This window comes from Orbilia oligospora (assembly GCF_000225545.1).
Source record: "Orbilia oligospora ATCC 24927 unplaced genomic scaffold scaffold00054, whole genome shotgun sequence".
Classification (NCBI taxonomy): domain Eukaryota; kingdom Fungi; phylum Ascomycota; class Orbiliomycetes; order Orbiliales; family Orbiliaceae; genus Orbilia; species Orbilia oligospora.
This window is the reverse complement of record NW_011645611.1, coordinates 2,908,905-2,928,547: the sequence shown is the minus strand read 5'-3', so window position 1 is coordinate 2,928,547 and position 19,643 is coordinate 2,908,905. Positions and strand designations below refer to the sequence as shown.

General features: G+C 45.7%; 6 protein-coding genes across 6 annotated transcripts; 3 read left to right on the top strand and 3 right to left on the bottom strand.

The window, feature by feature from the left end:
* Positions 1–1,748: 1,748 nt before the first annotated feature.
* AOL_s00054g885 (uncharacterized protein) lies at positions 1,749–2,180 on the top strand (the record flags this gene model as incomplete). The annotated part of the gene is made up of 1 exon (XM_011122201.1): positions 1,749–2,180. One exon carries the CDS (start codon positions 1,749–1,751, stop codon positions 2,178–2,180), a length of 432 nt encoding a protein of 143 aa, XP_011120503.1.
* Positions 2,181–3,427: 1,247 nt separating this feature from the next.
* AOL_s00054g884 (uncharacterized protein) lies at positions 3,428–7,649 on the top strand (the record flags this gene model as incomplete). Its single annotated transcript, XM_011122200.1, has 3 exons — positions 3,428–6,537; positions 6,603–6,803; positions 6,860–7,649. 3 exons carry the CDS (start codon positions 3,428–3,430, stop codon positions 7,647–7,649), a joined length of 4,101 nt encoding a protein of 1,366 aa, XP_011120502.1.
* Positions 7,650–8,281: 632 nt separating this feature from the next.
* On the top strand, positions 8,282–9,333 carry AOL_s00054g883 (uncharacterized protein; the record flags this gene model as incomplete). Its single annotated transcript, XM_011122199.1, has 2 exons — positions 8,282–8,317; positions 8,395–9,333. The coding sequence occupies 2 exons, from the start codon at positions 8,282–8,284 to the stop codon at positions 9,331–9,333; spliced, it is 975 nt and encodes a 324-aa protein (XP_011120501.1).
* A 28-nt stretch (positions 9,334–9,361) lies between these two features.
* On the bottom strand, positions 9,362–11,380 carry AOL_s00054g882 (uncharacterized protein; the record flags this gene model as incomplete). The annotated part of the gene is made up of 1 exon (XM_011122198.1): positions 9,362–11,380. One exon carries the CDS (start codon positions 11,378–11,380, stop codon positions 9,362–9,364), a length of 2,019 nt encoding a protein of 672 aa, XP_011120500.1.
* Positions 11,381–12,303: 923 nt separating this feature from the next.
* AOL_s00054g881 (uncharacterized protein) lies at positions 12,304–15,960 on the bottom strand (the record flags this gene model as incomplete). The annotated part of the gene is made up of 2 exons (XM_011122197.1): positions 12,304–13,442; positions 13,575–15,960. The coding sequence occupies 2 exons, from the start codon at positions 15,958–15,960 to the stop codon at positions 12,304–12,306; spliced, it is 3,525 nt and encodes a 1,174-aa protein (XP_011120499.1).
* Positions 15,961–17,757: 1,797 nt separating this feature from the next.
* On the bottom strand, positions 17,758–19,291 carry AOL_s00054g880 (uncharacterized protein; the record flags this gene model as incomplete). The annotated part of the gene is made up of 2 exons (XM_011122196.1): positions 17,758–18,179; positions 18,241–19,291. 2 exons carry the CDS (start codon positions 19,289–19,291, stop codon positions 17,758–17,760), a joined length of 1,473 nt encoding a protein of 490 aa, XP_011120498.1.
* Positions 19,292–19,643: the final 352 nt, after the last annotated feature.

Genomic DNA, 19,643 nt, shown 5'->3' with positions numbered 1-19,643 from the left:
GACTTAATTAACTTTGAAACTTAAGATGAGTACACGAGTTAACTTCTTTTGCACGTATGCATATATGAATATACTCACCTACAATTGTACAACGGTGTATGAATATACTTCATGACAGCCCAGTTGGTTATGTCAAAGCTGCACCTAGTATCATATCCTGAGGCCAATGTCAAAGGCCAAATATACACTGATCCAGTTTATATGTATATATATTAGTACTATTCCTCGGATCCGGTCAATTGGACCCAGAGGCATTCTACAGCCATAACTTTATTAACGTTTGGTCCACAAAACAAAACTCTCAATAGTCTACTTGAGATGGATGACTGAGAGCCACCCAAACGAATTCAGCACCCGTCTAACAACTAGACTAAGCCTTCAATATTCTTTGTGTTTGGATTTACGTATGCAATCTAGTCATCCATATATGTATAGAGTCATATATACTCCTCTTAGTGTGCGTATATATATACATACTAATCCACATGTTAAAGAAACTTGTAGGCCGGTAGATATATTACTAGCTAGCTCCATCGAAGCGCGCGAGTAGTATCCTGAATCATGGTCTTCCGTCCTTCTGAGAGTTTTCATCATGGGCGCCCCAAATTCTTCGTTACTTTACTTTCCTTAACTACCATATCGGTAGTCGTCTCATCACCAGTTTTACATACAAGCCGTACGGGTTCAGATCTATCAACATCAGCTCTAAACGTTTCAAAGACCTTAATATACTCGACCACGCCTACCTTACTTGCAAACAAACTCGTATCCGGAACGTCAGCCTGCCAACCTACCGGCTCGAAAATTATCCCGCACATAGCTTATAAACATCGTACAGGACAAGCAGTAGATACTAGTACTGCTACGGATAAGGGTGCCCAAATAAGCGCCGTATCTTCAGGAGAGCTAGTGAGATCTCCAAGCGCTAGCACTATACTCACTGCTGCTGCCACGGCAAGCTTGGCTAGTGCAACAGAAACGGAGATTTCAGCCTTTGGTCTCGAAACTGCGCCTAACAATTATAAACGTGTTCTCTCGCCAAGTTTGTTCTACGAAGAAGGAATAATGAAAGTCGAATGTCCTGGAAATCAGGATATCATAGATCGAGTTGTTCGACCTTTCTTTGAGGGCGGTGTAACACCGAAATTTAAGGTTGACGTTACTATGAAATGGCCTGCGGAAACAACTTCTCTTCGCCGTAATCATTTGGGTCGAGGGTCTCCAGCAGGAGATGAAACTTTTCGCACGGCTATATCGAGATTGACACGGACGTGCCGGAGGTGTCTTTGTGATCATGAAACAGGAATAATAATACATAGGAGTGCGGATAATATGTTTCGAACGAAAAAAGGGACGGTGGAGGGTGCCCCGAGCTGTATAAAGAAGTCAAGAGCGGAATTTTGTTCGCTGTTCTTAGGTGAGACGACCCATTCGCAGTTTAGTAGATAAGATGTACCTGATTTGAGCTTGATCTATATGTGTTAAATACCCTGACTTTAAAGGCTTCTTTCTTCTAATCCGTCGATATTGATACTGTGGATATAGGTTGCTATTGTACCGCGTTCCTAGTGAGTGATTACAATGACTTAAGTGAAGAGTCAAGAAACGCAATATCGCAACACCCAATTGCTGAATTGCAGGATGCAATTAATCGAATTCCAGGGGGCGTTCGGGTCGACAACCCTGGTTGGTTGTTCCTGTTTGGTGACGGACTAGATATTGTCCAAGATTCTTTTCGAGTTGAAGATATGGCCGCGCAATCAACGGGTTATACTTTTGAAGACGAAGACGACGATGTTGACCCTTCTGAATGGGAGCCGGATGAGTTTTTATTCGGGCCAGATCAATTCGATGAATACGGTAATTTGGTTGCACTTGGGGGGCCTGAGTGGGCTCACAAGACTAGCGATAATGTAGGTAAGGGTAAAGGTAGAGCCGCAGACCCTGATACTTATAACGATGGGGCTGGGAAATTCTCTTTTAATTATTGGAATTTCCCTCCGTCACGTTGGAACGGCGGGTTCGGGCCCGGTGGGGAAGGCCCATCCTCGGGAGGTGTTTTCAAGCGAGGGCTTGAGACTTTACCGCAGAGGCAGGGTGACATTGTTGATAGTGATATCGAAGTGGAGCGGGAAGTAGCGCATCTTGAAGGGTCGGGGGATCTAGAGGTATTGGCGTAATGTTTAACTCCCTTATTAATATAATAGTTGTTTTTGGATATATATATATACCCATTTTAGCTTTTAGGTCTGGGTGTTGTACAACCATTTTATTGTTTGCTTGGTTTCCTTCCTTCATTCCTTTATTCCCGTTTGATTTAGGTTCATAGTTCGTATCAGTAAGTACGTATGTATCTATGTTTGTGTGTATGTATGTTGAGATATCAAAGCCCCTTTGCCTCTTCTTTTTCCTTCTTTTTATAAATTTCGGTAGATATGTTTTCTCTCCCCGGCTGGCAGCTTACTGACTTCACTGCCTATATTTTGCGGCTTGTACGTACCGATTTGATACACTTCATGTGGGCTGCAATACGGGACTACTAATACATACGGTATGTACATATGTATAGTATTTATAGCATAGCATAGTATAGTACTAGTAGCAGTCAATCAGGTAGACTCGAATCCGGGCGCTCTTCTCTTAATTACTTACCAGTGTAGTACCGATCGATCATTAGCTTTCTGAGTCGCCTGTGACTTTAGGCCTGCTCATAGGAGGACCTGTAGATACCAAATACACATATATATATATATATTTGATATCCCGGATTTAAGTATCATACTCGAAGTTGAAGTTCTAGCGTTTGAGAGACATTTGATTGATTCGGCGTTATATACATACTATTCAGTATCAACTAGGGAGTATGGCATTAGAAGCACTAAGGTTATATCGCTCGAATTAGTTTAAGAATACTACCTTGATGCATACGAAGTATAAGCTTATAGATAAGGGACTTTATGGCACCTTTGTGGTTTATTTTGCGTTGGCTAATCCAGCCCGGGCCATCCAACCTGCGGTGCCAAGACTTGGATTAGCCGTCCCGTTCTGTCCTGTGCCTTCCGCTTTGGTTTGGCTGCCTGCTTCGGGGCCTCGTAATTGTAAGTACCAAGTACCATACCACTCCCTAACAACTCCTCATCTCCATCCCATCATCATCACCACCACCTCGTCACTGCCTCCTTCCACCCATCTACGAATGAGCACAGCCTTAACGGCTTCGTGGATTTCTCATTTTATATTAGTTTCTGCCTTTGTTTCCTTGTTTTTGCCTGTCCACGCGTCCTTATCAGCTCTTATATCTGCATTGTAACAAGCATCCATAATCCCTCCCTATATCTCACCCCCCTTCTCCTCTGACTTCTAACAATCCCACCTTCTATACCATCTGATAGACTTGGTTCGAAATAAATAAAACCCTCCCTTCACAATGTATGGCAATCCAGGCCAGTATGGCCAACAGCCGAACCAGCAGCAGCAGTACGGTCAAGGCCAATATCAGCAGCAGCAGCAGCAGCAGCAATATGGTGGAGGCCTCGGTGTCCCGGGTCAGCTACCCCCTCAGCAGACGGGGTATCAGGGCGGATTCATACCTCAACCTACCGGCTATAGCAATCCTCAGATGCCATTGAGTGCACAATACACCGGCTTCATCCCTCAACCGACAGGAGTCCCGGGCGTCCCGGGTGTCCCAGGGGGTTTTGGAAATGTCCCTCCGGTCCCTCAGATGCCGAGCCAATTCCAGCAGCAGCAGCAATCTCAGCTGTCGCCGCAAACACCGACAGCTCCTACTCCTACGCCTGGTGCATCGTCATCTACGGGGAAGGCTCAAGTCAAGATTCCAAACATCCGCCTAACCTTCATCACAGCAGCCGATCAAGCCAAGTTTGAGCAGTTGTTCAAAGCCGGTGTCCAAGATGGCCAGGCTCTCTCCGGAAACACCGCCAAAGAAATACTTCTCCGCTCCGGCCTTCCTGGTTCAATTTTGGAGACTATTTGGGGTCTCTCCGATACTACAAAGTCCGGTCATCTTATGTTCCCCGAATTCGCTGTGGCAATGTGGCTCTGTAACGTCGCAAGATCCGGCCAATCACTTCCATCGACTCTCCCTGAGAAGATCTTGAATGAAGTCTCCAGCATGGTTGATATAATCTCCTTTGCCATTCCAGACACAGTTCCCGACGAACCGAGACGAACCAACGTACCCAAGTTCTCAGCCTCGCCCGTACCGACTCCACCTCCCCAACCTGAACGGAGTATTACAATTTCGCCACCAGCTCCTCAGCAGCAACAGCAAACCCAACAATCAAACCTAGCAGCATTGAGCCAGCTGCAAATATCATCACAACCAACGGGCTTGCCGCCTCAGCCTTCTGGCTTCCAACAAAATACTGGTTTACTCCCTTCAATTAACCTCAACCCACAAATAACTGGCTATCAACAAACCGGTAGCATAGGCCGTGCCGCGGGAAGCAGTTTTCTCAACCCTAGTGTCCCGTCAATTCCCTCCCAGTTCACTAGCAATCTCAGTCCCGGCAACACCCTCTCCGCGCTCCAGGCCCAGCCCACGGGTCGCCCAGGCCAATGGGGTTTCGTAAATGCTCCCGCTGGAGGTTTACCTGGCATAGAAGCTCTTGGGGCTCGTATGATGCCCAATGCTGGGGGACACCAAGGTGGCTTCACAACTACTGGTTTAACGGGAAACGCTAAGATCCCTTGGGCAATCACTAAGGATGAAAAATCAATCTACGACAATATCTTTAGCGCTTGGGATGGTCTTAAAAAGGGGTTCATCGCCGGCTCCCAGGCTATCGAGATTTTCAGTCAGTCCGGTGTAGATAGAGGTGATTTGGAGCGAGTCTGGACGTTATCTGACCCGGGGAACAAGGGGCGCCTCGATCGTGACGAGTTCGCGGTTGCAATGCACTTAATTTATCGAAAGCTACAGGGAAATGAGGTACCAGCGCGACTTCCACCAGAACTCATTCCACCATCTACACGAGGTTTCACGGATTCCGTCAATACTGTCAAGAATTACTTGAAGGCAGATGCTGAAGTTAGAAGGACTACGGGAGCGAACTTGTTACCTCAAGCTACTGGCGTTAGTATGATGAAGAATCGGTCTTTCAAGTCCGGTGGCGTTCAGGAAGTCAGGAAAGATGCGACCTTGTTTAGGAATAATGACGATGAAGTAGGGTACCAGAGTAGCGCTCGTAGACGAATTGGTGGTGGCGGCAGGACGCCGTCGCCTGCCCCGCCGAGCGAGGAGCTTACTGTCGACCAGCTAAAGAAGAAAGTTAGAGAGAAGCAGATTTTGTTGGATGCCATTGATATCAAAGATGAAGACCAGAACGAGGAGGATGCAGTACTCGATCGACGGGATAGACGTGATGCCGACGATCTGTATAGGAGGGTTAGGAGGGTGCAAGAGGATATCGATGCACATCCCAATGCGGGACTCCGAAGTGCCGATGCTGGTGCGGAGAAGAGGCAGTTAAAGAGGCAGCTTCAAAATCTGACTGATAGATTACCCGATCTTGCTTCGAAGATTAGGAAGGCAGAGAGGGGAATTATGGAGACCAAGTTGGAGTTGTTCAGGTTGAAGGATGCGAAGGCTTTCCCGGATTCCTCGGCGCATATCATTGGTACTGGTCCTGGAGGAACGATTACAGAATCAGATCGATCGAAGGCTAGGGCTAGGGCTAGGATGCAGGCCAGGATGGCGGAGTTGACGGGTAAGCCAGCGCCTGTTGATGCCAGCGGTCGTGGTGAGGAAGAGGCTGCCAGGAGATTAGCAGATGAGACAAATAGAGCTAGGGATGAGAAGGAGCGATTTGAGAGAATGATTAGGGACATTGAAGACACGAGTGAAGAGCTGAAAACCTCAATCGAGGATACTCTGCGCGGTGGCGATGGTGTCGAGAGTTCGTCTTCGAATGAACACGAGAAGAGACGGTGGGAGGAGGGCTTAGGAGTTGAAGAGGAGGTTAGGGACTTCATTTATGAACTTGAGAGGTCGAGTAAGAACAATAGGAGCAGCAGGCGTGAAGTGGTGGATGACAGGCGACCGACCCCTAAGTATGCTATTGAAGACCGAAGCACAAGGGATGCAAGCCCTCCATCTAGATCTGCGACTCCCAGAGCATCAGATTACTCACGAGGGGGTTCTTCCGTGGTGGAGGATCGTGCAGCGAGAATCAAACGCCAAGCCGAAGAGAGAATGGCAGCGAAGATGGCAGAATTTGGAATCGCACGATCCTCTTCGCCGCTGGAATCCAAGGCACAACGGCTTGAAAGGGAGAAGAAGGAGAGAGAAGAAAAGAGAAAACAAGCCGATGAAGAAGCTGCGAAACGGGAAGAGGAAAGGCAAAAGAAGCTTGCTGCGGACTTCGGACCACCTATCGTCGAGGCCAAGAAACCACCACCACCAGCTCCACGAGCAAAGCCTGCGCCGCCAAAACCAGATAGCGCAAGATTAGCACAGGAGGAGACACAGAGGAGAGAGCAAGAGGAGCAGGAAGCTGAGAGATTGAGATTAGAGTATGTTAAACATTACATATATGGCCATATCGGTAGTATTCGACTGCTAACCAAATGTGAATTAGGGAGGAGGAACGTCGAGAAGAAGAGGAGATTCTTAGGCAACAACAGGAGGCTCGTGATCGTATTAAGGCCCTAGAACAGCAAGGGCAGCAGGAGAAGATGAGGAAGGCCGAAGCTGCGAAGAAGAAGGCAACAAACGATGAACGGGCGAAGAGACTTGCCGCGATGAGGGCAGAGCTCGAGAGAGCTGAGGCAGAGGAGAGGTGCGTATTTCTAGTTGCGCTGCGGCTAGAGAAAATTGCTTACATTCTTCAAATAGACGATTGCGCGAACAACAGCAACCAGAAGAGGAATCTTCCTCTGATGATGAAGGTCCACAGCAGATCACACCAACAAAGGAAAAACCAGAAGATTCCTGGAATGCGCCGCCTCCAAAGGTTGCATCACCTCCACCCCCAGCGCCGCCTGTCGCTCCGCAAACGGAGACGGTCTCTGCCGCAGAAACCAACCCCTTCTTCCGAAAGATCGGATCCAATGGCTCCGCTTCCTCCTCATCTGTAGCGTCTCCACAACCACCTTCATCTGAAGTTTCTCACAACCCATTCCACAAATTCACCGCACCTGCTCCACCACCGCCGAAGATCCCACGATACGGGACTAGGGATGATGATGATTGGTCTGTCGTTAGCGGCGACGATAACAATGATGCAGATGATGATGATGAGGAAGTGGGACGAAAAGGTGCTGCAGAGTTGGCCAGCCAGTTCTTTGGTGGCCTTGGACTCCCTCGAGCATCACCAGCTACCGTAACATCCCCAACCAGCCCACCAGCATTCTCTCCAACAGGGCCACCACCTCCACCAATCATGGGCATGCCGCCTCCGCCTCCACCACCCCCACCGATGCCAACAGGATTGGGAGGTGCTCCTCCTCCTCCACCACCTGGACCCCCTCCTCCACCTATGGGTGGCCCTCCAGTACCACCTATTGGCGGCGGAGGCCAAGATAGGAGCGGGTTATTCGCCCAGATTCAGGCAGGTAGGGGTCTAAGGAAGACCGTAACCAAGGACAAGAGTGCTTCCAGTTCCGCCGGGAGAGTTTTAGAGTAAGGTGGCTTATTTCTAACGGATATCGGGTTGGCATAAAGAGGAAAAATTTAGTTTCGATTCTATTTGAATATTTTTGCTATAGTATACTTTCGAGAAGGAGGTGTGTGTATGGGTGTGGGTGTGGCAGAGAGTACGAGGGTGAAGGAACCTCCATTTAATTAATCATATACATTCTACTTTTTTAGCCTACATTTTTGCCGTAGAGTGTAACTTTAAAGCCCTTTGGTTCCACAGATTAAGGGCAACTAGATACCTAGGTATGCGTAGTAGCTAAGAGGATTTACTTTGCCTTGAGCTCTTGACGTCAATGATTTACGTACATAACGTTTACAACGAGAAGCGCCGGGTTAGCTCTATAAGGTTATATGAGCCACCGAGCCAGAATCTGGATTCGATAAATTATGTAATCATTGCATTTAATTCTGGATCAGCACTGTGAGAGATGGCAATTCCTCTAGAAGTATATATATAAGCCCATACTCGAGTACTCTACTCCATGAATCAGTTCTATTTTGATCGATAATACAATCAATTCTTTGGACAGCAGAGCGTTAGTCAAAGAGCTGAACATTAATATTAATACATTCACCGACGGCTCTAAAATACCACACACCAACGCAAAACTCGAAGTCATGGCGGAGTACTTCAAGAACGTACTCCTCATCGGTGTAAGCACACCACTTTCCATATACCAAAAGACCCATTTTAATAAGATTAAGCTTTAAATACTTACGTGTATATGTAGGCAACCGGCGACCTAGGCCAGCACATCCTAAGTACACTTCTAAAAACCACTACCACGCACCCATCACAACCCCTAACGATCACCCTCCTAACCCGGTCAACATCTACGGCCAAATTCCCAGCTCATCCATCTATCGCACGCATTCACAAGGGTGATATTAAAGACCGAGAGTTCCTTGTTACGGCGTTTTCGGGACAAGATATGATTATTTCGGCGATATCGCCTTATGCGCTTTTAGACCAAAAACTGATGTTATCTGTTGCTGCGGAAGTTGGGGTGAAGAGGTTTGTGGTTGGGGAGTTTGGGATGGATACGAGGGATGAGGAGCTTACGGATTCTGTGGCTGTTTTTAAGCAGAATAGAGAGGTTTTGGAGTATGCTGTTGGGGTTTGTGGTGGTGATAGTAAGACTGTGGGGATGGAGTATACGGGTGTTATTTGTGGAGCATTTCTGGAGATGACTTTGTTGGATGGAGAGATGGGGTTTGAGTTTGGGGGGAGGGAGGTGGAGATTTATGATTCTGGGAGGAAGAAGATTGAGGTATCTAGGATGGAGGATGTGGCGAGGGCTACTGTAGAAATATGTTTTCAACCGGGGAGGTATGGGGATCAGCTGGTTTATATTAGTAGTTTTACGGTTAGTCAGAGGGATATTTTGGATGCTCTGAATAAGGTTGATAAGAAGGGACCGTGGAAGGTGGTGGAGAGGACGACGGAGTGGTTGAAGGAGAGAGGGAAGAAGAGAGTTGAAAAGGGGGATATGATGGGATTGGTGGATGAGATTTGGGCGGTGGCGTTTAGTGATGGTATTGGTGAGGCTTTTTCGAGGAAGAGGAAGTTAGTTAACGAAGAGATGGGGATTGGGAGGGGCGGGGATGAAGAGTTCATCGAAGTAATCAAGGGAATTGTGGAGGAGTGGGAGGCCGGGAGGAGGAAATGAAAGTATGTTCTATTTGATCTACATTAAACTATTGTATAGGAGTACTCATAATAAAATGAAACGGGGCTCCGGGTTCGAATAAATGTCCTCCCTGTCCCCATGCAGAAAGCGCCTTTTGTAAGCATCTTATATGATCTTCTTTATTTTCGACTACCCAATTTGCATTGGGATCCAAGATTCCATAAAGTATATCCGCATTCTTCCTATCACACACTCGCTCATTTTCCGAGACTATAAAATCCGGGAGTTGAATTGCTGCGGTACAGAAACTTCGAGCAGCCTGTGAGTTTCTTTGGTGGACTAGGGCTGTCATTGAATTTGTGAAGTACAATTCGAGGCGAAGGCGATCATTCGTATTCAATGGTTCTTGCTGTAATAGCTGCTGAATGGATATGGACCCGTTCCAGTCCTGTGTGATGGCTAGTAAATACGCTTTGACCGCTAACCATCGTTTGGCCTCTTCGACACCGGGGTATATCGAAGACAGCATTTGATCGATGATTGTAATTGCCACATCCCATTCTTTATTCCGAATGGCCCTTTGGCGGGATATGAGATACTCCTGAAGGAGATACTCGTCTTCCTTTCTGACTAGCTTATACTTTTCTAATTCACTAGGGGTTGAAAAATTCGTCGTGACCAAGTATTGTAAGTCCGGATGCGAATTTGGAAAGTACCTTGGAGGTTCATGAGGCCTTTCGAATCCCTGAAGAACACAAAATAACTCTAGGATACTGTCAAACGGTAGTGGTTCCAACCGCGGGCTCTCAGATGCGATATTCTCCAAAAATTGCTTCCAGAATCCTAATAGTACCGCATTCCGAAATTGATGACATTCATCGATGGAAAAATAGCTCAGTTGGTAGTGGTATAAATGCTTCAAAACCGACTGAGCGCCATTCCAGACTAGTCCGGCTTTTAGTAGTATGTATCCCTTGTTTAACAAACTTTTCGAAATTGCATCGTCAAATTCTCGAGAGAGCGCACTGATGAGGAGCTTGCTGACTACTGGTCGGTCGGGAATTGTATCGTTTACTGGCATTCGAGTGTAAGATAGATATAAATCCTCGATGGTGCCTGTAGAAAAGAGTTGGTTGCATACACAACGGCTGACAATGGATATTTTCCAAAGCATGTTCCAATATTTACGCTGCAGAAGTGATTTTACCGGGTCAGCAAGGATTTCGTCGATTTCATTCGATTTGAGCTCGAGAAGTAGGTTGTCGAGCTCTGCCGTCGATTCGAAAGGCAAGTCGGCAGGAAAATGAAAAGGCCATCCAGATAAATTTTGAGATGTAAGCCACCTATTAACCATTTTTGATATCGGTCCCACGGATGACCGAGTAATATTACCACAGGCAAAACCAGTGTCAAGTATCATCTTTTGTTGGATATCTATTTTCTCCAGCAATGTTTCCGTAGAAATTAATGTAAGAGCGCGGGATTCGCCTTCAAAACGGTAAGTAAACTCTTCGTATACATCGAGTTTCCCATCCTCCCAACTGTCCCCTTTTGCTGAAGTTTCTATAGTTGAACTATGCAGAGTAATCTCGCTGTTTTCAAAGTCCAGTCGAGATTTCGATTGTGATATCGATGAATTCCTATGTTGTGGTTGCGACACAATTGTTGCATTTTCGACACCCGTCGGAACTTCAGCCCCGATAGCTGTTGTATCAAAAATGTGAGGTCTTGTATCCCCGCTCACGACACTTTCTCGAGTGTATACTTGGCGAAAGTAGGTTTCATGTTCGATTGAGCCATTTTGGGTCTTTGCTAAGAAAGCTTTATGGTCGCTACCATCTACGTTTTCGATTTTTGTAGAAGATGTAGTACTAGTAGTTTCTGATCTTTCGGCGAGGCCGAGGTTCCCATTTGTCGTTTCTACTATGGTTGGCCAAATAAAAGCCTTTGGAACTACCGCCACGGGAGAAAGCGGCTTGCGAGGGATCCGATAGGTCGGTGAGGTCGCAATTGGGGTTTTAGCTTGCGATTCTTGTTTTGTATCCACCGATGGGTTCCCGTTCGCAACTGGTTTCCGTTTGATCATATTTTGCATTTAATCAATATCAATCTAATGGAATGTGGCGTTGGGTGGTGGTAAATCGAAGAAAGAAAGAAAGAAAGAAAGAAACAGTATGGGTTAACGTTAGTTACATTAGCTGCGTTAGCTACGTTAGTGGCCGATGTAGAACATGAAAGCACATGGAATCGAAAGCCAAAATAGCACAAAGAAAGCTTGGTCTTCGCTCAGTTAATATACTTACATTTCTTGGTACTTTTGAAAAAAATTTGGAATCCAATTGGGTCGATAAAACTTGTTTAATGCACATACGTCCATGACATGAGCTTGGTACCATATTCTATTCTTAGGGTGTTTGTTCATCGATAGCAACTGCTCAAAATGCAGGCGCGGGTAGAAATATGCAGCCGTCTCTTGGAACGGTTTTTGTCACACTAATTGGGGGTGCAAGATTGATCTTCGCCTCGTACATTCTTTTCGACTTATCATTTGGCCCGCAGCTGGATATCGCAGTGCATTGTATCATTTGGTTCACAAGATGGAATGTTCCATTGTTGAGATACAAGACTGGGCATAATTGTACTATATGATTCCGGGCCAGACGCTACAGGAGTAAGATCTAAAATTCTTTCATTGAATTTAAATGCATATGCATGCTGACTTAGATGAAAGTTTTCTCAAAAGCGAGTATGTGCGCTTAGGTATATTTACATAAGCAATGCAAAAATTTTAGAAGTTCTATCTTTTCTGTAATCTAAAGCGAATATTAATTAACTTCATGGTGTCAAAAAGCATCCACTTGAAAGAAACCCAAAGAAGGATCTATCAAGGTCCCAAACCATTGAGGAGGACATATGATCCTATAGCTGATTGTTGCCACTAGTTGTAAGAATCGAAATATCTTGTATAATGTATTTGGGGAAAATCTGGTAACACATAGTGTATATTATTTATTCAAGCTTTGCAATTATATTCTGAATGAAATTCTGAAACCTCGGCCTCCCTCGTTGATAGTCTGGTATTTGTTGAGGCCGTGGAGGAAACTCAATCGCTGTATGTTCTGGTGCGCGTCTATGTGCATGTAGGGGAGTTTCTGTCGTTATATGAAGAGAATCCGAGGAGCCCAGTATTTCCAGACTAGAATCCGAGAAACTCGTCGTCGTCGATTGGAGTTCAACATTTTCAAACTTTGCCAGATTATCTTCGTGATTAGCTCCAAACCCGAACGTCGCTCTCACAGCTTCAGAACTGGGGATGGAGATATCTGCGTCTGGGGGTTCCTTTTTGGAATCGATTAATACTGAGGTATATTGATTGGGCGGTGGTGTCTGATATGGCGCAAGTTCTCTCCCAACTTTGGGATATCCGACTATTTTGATATCTCCCCTGCTTAGCCCATTCGAAACCTTTCCTATAATTTTCTGTACTTTACTGTTCGGCTTGGGTTCTGGTGACAAACTAGATACCCAGCTATAACAGTAGTAAGCGAGTATCAAGTCGTGTTTTATGCTATCGGTCATTAAATTCAAAGGCGTGTGCATATAGGTATCGTAGAACCATTCTAGATTTAATGCGGCGAACTTCAATGTAGAAATACCCGCAAACGGTATCTCCACATTTATTTTAAGTTCTTCTAATGTAGTAAAGAATTTTTTAAGGTGTGCCATAGTCAGAGATTGCTTTATCTGGGCTACCCAAAAGGCATGATCTTGAGTCTCGAGATCGGCCGCTGTGGTTGATGAAAGCGGTAGCTTTCCAATAAACCCGTGTAGTCGAGAATGTGTACGCCCGAGCTTATCTCGGAGAACTTGATTGATGCTAAGACCTCCGATGTTATGCATTAAAAACTTGATCGTGTCCCCTGCTGCATGTCTGAAGGCTTGAGTCAGGACTTCTCTGGCTAATATGATGTTTTCGAAAGCTGGTGGGTCTCGGCCTGTGTCTCGTCGATATGTTTCCAATATTCTCTGGAGAATATCTGGTCGATTTCGGTTTCCGTAAAAGAATATTGGGTCCCAAGATTCCTCTATTTTAGGGTTAGGCCAGAGATGACGAGATACAACATATGATGTGTAGCGGAATTCTGGGTCTAGTGGATCGTAAGGGGGTAGTCGTTTTATCCATGATATATCTAGTATCGCGCGATGATTTGAATTGCATTAGTTGCTGTCTTATTTGAAAAGATCCAGAATATCACTGCTATACTTCTATTTTTACTTACCGGAGAAAAGGGCGTGTGCTAGTTTAGGATTATACAATGCTGATACCATAGCCTGTTTGAACTTTTCCATTGGTGCTTCAAACCACCCTTCTCCCCCGTTGGTAAAAATGCGAATTCCGGCGGATTCGAGTACTCCAGGAGCTACTATTCCATGAACAATCTTCTTTTCCAATGCCTCATAGTTCGTCGTCGGCTGCATTCGTCTTAGATGCGCATCAGCCTCCCTCGAGGCCCCTCTTTTCTGAGCCACCAAGCTTAAAATGCAATAGCATTCGTCTCTATTACACTCCGGGATCTCACGGTACTGAAGAGCTTTATAGCAAGATATTTCAGCGTCCGGATATCTCTTATTGTGGAAATGGACAAGGGCTTGAGTCAGATAAATCACAGAATTATAGTCGTCATTGACTCCGAGGGGTGCGTATTCCAACATATGTGCTAGATTCGCAGATCTCGCCCAGTTCTTAGCCATTGCGAAAATATACGCCTTCGTTGCAAGCCATCTTTTGAGCTCTTCTGCTCCTGGGTAGAAGTCAAGCAGAAGGTTTTCGACCTCTTCCATGTCCCCTGGATATCGGTCTCCTTTTGCAGCAGCTAAGCGCCGGGAAATGAAGTTATTACATCGGGAAAGCAGCGGTGGTGATAAATCCCGTATATTGAAATAATACAAATAAATATCATCGCGTGGGGTATCGGGTACCTGCTTGAGGGGAAATTTGGCGCCTCTGAACTCGAAGCCGTACGTGACAGCTAGATAGAATGTGGACATCGAGAACCAAAGATCCCGGTCGTGCGGTACTACAAGTAGTCTCGTCGGCCGCTCAATAGAGCCCAAGGCTCTAAAAAACGTAGCTATTTGGATACCATTTTCATCCTCTCCGGGGAGATTTAGTGGTTCCTCCTTTTTAGTACCTCGATACCTTAAACTGACTCGAGAGCCATCTTCGGGACGCCGGCTCGGATCGTCTAAAGCAAAATCAGGGTGCATGTCTTCGGCGTACTCTCCCGTAAAGGGATATGCTGGCTCCCAAGAGCCTTCTAAAAAGCTCCTCAGATTCTCCTTTAAAACAGCATACTGAATCTTCTTACATTCTTCGGGCGGTGAGCTAAGAAATGCGACATGTAAGTTCGCATGCGCACTGGCTCCGCCTAAACTGCGATATTTCAACATAACTTCAGCCTTGGTCGTCCAACATTTAGGCAGTGCTTCGGTAATCTCTGTTATTAGAGCAGCTCTAAGAGATTTCATGGCCTGATCATTTCCTTCAGCAATATCAAGCGTGTATGATTCGAGTATTTCCCAGCAGCAGATTAAATTGTCAGGGCTACTGGTCGAGAAAAAGTGAGAGCACATACAATTTGACCACAAGAATAGGATAAACAAACTCTTCCATCTCAAATTTTCTGCTATTTGTGGTTGAATCTTATAATTGAAGCAGCCAGCACGTGAGTACGAGAGCTGCGAACTTTTTCGAGGTCTATAGGGAGGCGGTTTCGATAGTAGTTGCAAGGCTTCATAGTTTTCATCTCCACACATCTTGTCACTAGTGGTAACCTCAAAGGGAGGTACCCGAAACCCATATATGTTGGCCTCTGAATGGCGACTGTACCAAGCTTGTAACATTCTCGAGATTAGACCGACGGAGTTTGGGGTGATTTCGTCTATACAGGAGCCTGTTCTTGCTATCAAACCCCGATGTGTATCAATGACCCGGGCGATTGTTGCTTCTGATAGAAGAAACCCAACTTCGTGGACCGCCCCCGGATTCTCGCTGAGGCCGTCGTCATAAGCCTCAACCGATATTTCGGTATACTCGTAAACAAGGAAAGCATGTTCGACATTTTCGATGTTCAATGTTGTCGTGAGGCCGTGGCCCCCTAGATGACTTTCTCCTTGCACCCTCGGCTGTACGCCTGATGACTGCGAGACTGTTTTAACGGTATTATGTGAGATGTGTCTCCGACCGTCCAGGGCATTATTCTCTTTAGCTTTCCCGATCAGTGGGGGTGAAAGTTGGTTGTCGACAGATGTGTTCTCTGATCCATGAGGTAACCCCGATGCAGAATTGTCAAAATAGCAGTGCGGAATTGAATCGCTGCGAACGACTTCGTGCCCTAACTTGGCTATATTGTTTAAGTCTTGATGTTCTACCAGTAGTCCTCCGGATTTTGCCAAGAAGGCTTTAAGGTCGTTGGCATCCACATTTTCAACCACCGTTCGGGGTAGTTCCGGAATTGGAGTTTGAGCATCTAGTCCGCTTCCCTGTGCCAGACTAGTCGGTGGCGATATTTTGGCTTCGGGAACAATACCAAGGGCTGATATCCGCTGTTGTTTCTCGACGAGCATCTGGCGATTTGCAACGGGTTTTCTTTTGATAGTTTGCATTGCGGGGGAATATATATATATTAATATGGGCAATAACGGGTAGGTACTGTACTTCCTCGAAACGACCTAAGTCTCAAGGCTAGATTTCAAATTAAAAAGATACTATATATCAATAGTAACATTAACAACTAGGCAGTCTTGCGGGCCACTATTTCCAATAAAATAAGGGGAGAAGTCTCAAAACTGATCTCGAATATAGTACTGAAAGATTCTAAAATCAGCCGCATCCCATTTGGTCGCGACGAGTTATAGCAGTAGCTACCAACGCTACGTTGCATTATGCATACATTAGCGAATACTTTCAGCCTTCGGACCCGATTGATGCCATTGTCAATTCTCCATCACGTATGAGTCCGTGTCTAATCTCGTACTTCGAAAGCCACTCCGTAGACGATATAATTATTATACTGGAGCTTGCCCGTGGCTTAGACCCTTTTTATTATTTTTCAAGCCAATTTGTTCTATGTTTGGATTTATCCCGGGCGGGTCAAGACACTGGTGTTCTCAAAACTCCTTTTTTTCTTCTTCCTCTTCTACCTTTTCAGGTTTAAAACATCAAAAAAGATACTAAAGACGAGAGATTTTATATAAATTTATCGAGGTTCAAAAGGCATTAACATTCGTGGTAGTAAGTCTCGAAACGGGCTGTCGTTACATTCTGTGTTGCCCCCACCCCGGCCACACAAAAACCCAACAACTGGTCTCGCAGACACCACGTGACCTTCCTCGAACAAAAAAATCCGGCTATAAAACCCACCGCCATCAGACGAAATTTTCAATTTTTTCTTCTCTTCTTCTCTCCTTAGAACAACGCAAATTTATAAAATCATTCCCTTACAACGAAATTCAAAGATCAAAAAGCATTCGCTCGAGGGCCCTCTCGCAGGTTGCTCCATGAACATACCGAATCGTCTGGGAATGAAAGAACAATTTTTTACAATTGGTTGGTCTTGGGTGCGGCGGATTTTTTTTTCTTAAAACAAAAGTTCCTCTTCGGAGGGAGTGAAATCGGGCGCAATGATCGACTGGACATGCTATTTAGATTCAATATCTATGCTATTATTACGTATAAAGTGAATGTATAAAGTGAACGTGAATGATGTTCTTATGTGTCGCCTATGATAGATCTTTCGCGGCCTGTCGAGGACGGTGCGTCGCGATGGTGATATATGGTGATATATGGCTATCTGTCGCACATTCCGATATGCGACACGCGCTCCACGAGCACTCGAGTGCTGGATCTGGATTCTATGGACTATCGAGTGAGAGCGATCGATATGATACCTGATATACTTATATGGTATCTTCGGTAGCAATGAGGCTTCTCGAGCGTCCGTCGACGTTGTCTACGCATTGATTCTTCGTACGTCCGGCGACTGGTTATATCAGCCTCGATTCCGCGGATCCAGTTATAACCCAAGCCCAACCGCACACCACTGATACTATACTAAACATCTTCTTGGTCGAGATATTTCCAGCCCGCAAATGATAATATTCGTCGTTAAATACAAGATGTATAGGTAATACAAGGTGTTTTTTTTTTGAAATGAAAATGCACGAAAAAATTTTCCCGAGAGGGCCGACGAAGATGGCAGGTGAAGAATTAGGAAAGGGAACCAAAGGAAAGGTATCAAAAACAAACAACAGAAAAAAAAAATTGGCTATATGATGAAGCAAAATGGAAGAATGAATATTAAAATTTCAATACAACAAGGGGGGAATTAGGAAACAATATACCCAAAAATTACCATCATGGAGTTCCGAAACACCATAGGTTATACATACCCTGTCACGCTCCTAGTCATTTTTTCTCTCATGTTTGTAAATAGGCTCAACTGGCAGGATAGTGACATATTCAACCTTCTCTTCATCGTCGCTCTTCTTGTAATCTTCCTTGTCTCCCGATGCCTCCGGGACTACAACCTTCTCAACCTCGGGTTCGACCACTTGAACGCTCGGCTCGACCACAACAGCAGCCTTAACCGGTGGGACCACAGTCTCTGACTTTGCCGGGTCAGCGACAACGACAGCCTTGGCGTTTAATATTCCCCTAACAATTCGCTTGTAACCCTTGACAGCTTCGTAGAGGTCTGATTTATCGATCTTCTCATTATCACCGTGAGCGACGAGAATGCTGCCTGGGCCGTAGAGGTACTTTTTATGACGACCCTTAAGGTTTGGAATATCGGTGCCGTAGCTGAGTGCGATGGTCTCAAATCCTGTTTTCGAATATTCGTTAGCCTGATCATTCATATATAATTTTCGTTAAGGAGTACATACCTTCGAGATCATGATCGCAGAAAACAGGGTCGTAATGAGGTTGTTTCCAAGTCGCCTCGACACCTTCAATACCCTTCAATGCATCATCAACCAGTACTTTAACATCAATAAAATGCTCTGCTCCGATTCTAATAGCAACCTCAGCCTTTGCAGATGCAGGAATAACATTGGCAGCAACGCCACCACTCATAACACCAATGTTCAATGTAGTATTCCCCAACAGATCCGAGCTCGGAAGCTTCAAGTTATCGAGTTTATACAGCGCATTGATCATATGGCTGTTAGCATTGATACCGAGATTCGGGTATCCAGAGTGACTAGCCCTGCCCTTAGCTTCGACCTCCAGCATTGCCAAACCCTTGTGTCCAACGGCAAGCTTGAGTTCTGTGGGTTCACCAAAGACAACCGCATCCCATTTCAGGTCATAGGTGTTCATATGTCTCATCCCATCGCCGTTTGTTTCCTCTCCAACAACAAAGAGGAGGGAAACGGTATCTTCGGTAATGTGCTTCTGTGCAAGCAACTCTTCGGCCGCAATGATCTGTGACGCAACCGATGCCTTTGCATCACACGATCCACGACCGTGGACAGTTCTCAGACCATCTTTGAATGGGAGAAACGGTGGTACGGTGTCGATATGGCTGGTGAGCAATATCGGCGCAGATCTAGACCCTCCTTCCGGGTATGCGAAGACATTATACCGTTTCTTCGGGTATTCCGGTGACTGGATAGGTATTAACTCGACTTTGAAACCTTTGGATTGTAGATAAGTTTCTAAGAATCTAGCGACTTGTTCTTCGTTCCCGGTGACGGAAGGGATGGAAACTAGATCGCGGTGGAGGGAGAGTAAGGGAGATGAACCGGTCGGGTCTATGATCTTGTTGATGAATGCGGGGACTTGGATCTGAGAGATTTGGGTTTTAATAGTGTTTAGATGTGCATCGAGGACAGCGGGTATTTGGATGTCGATGCCAAAGGGCAGCTGGAGAGAATGGACCACCAGGGGCGCTGCGGAGAGGGCGATGAGAGAGGGGGAAGCGTACAACCGCATTATTATTATTGTTGAGGTCGTCAGGAGCTATCTGGTGATAGTTCTCTGCACTGTAGAATATCCAGCAGCTGAGGGGAAACTAGTAAGATCAAACGATGCAGAAGATGAGAAAGCAGATGGTATCGAAATAAGTTTTTCTTTGAAAAAAAGCAGGATCCAATCCAAGAAAGATCAAAGGAAATGGCGCTAGCAAATGACTTCATTCACAGTTCCAGTTGAAAGGATGGCAGAGGCAAAGGGGAGCAGCATGAGCAAGCAGCAGGCTAAGAGACTCGGTCGCTTCCACTCAACGAAATTGGCCCTTTCCCCAATTAGGAAACACAGGCGAGGCCATTGCAACTGCGTGTAACAC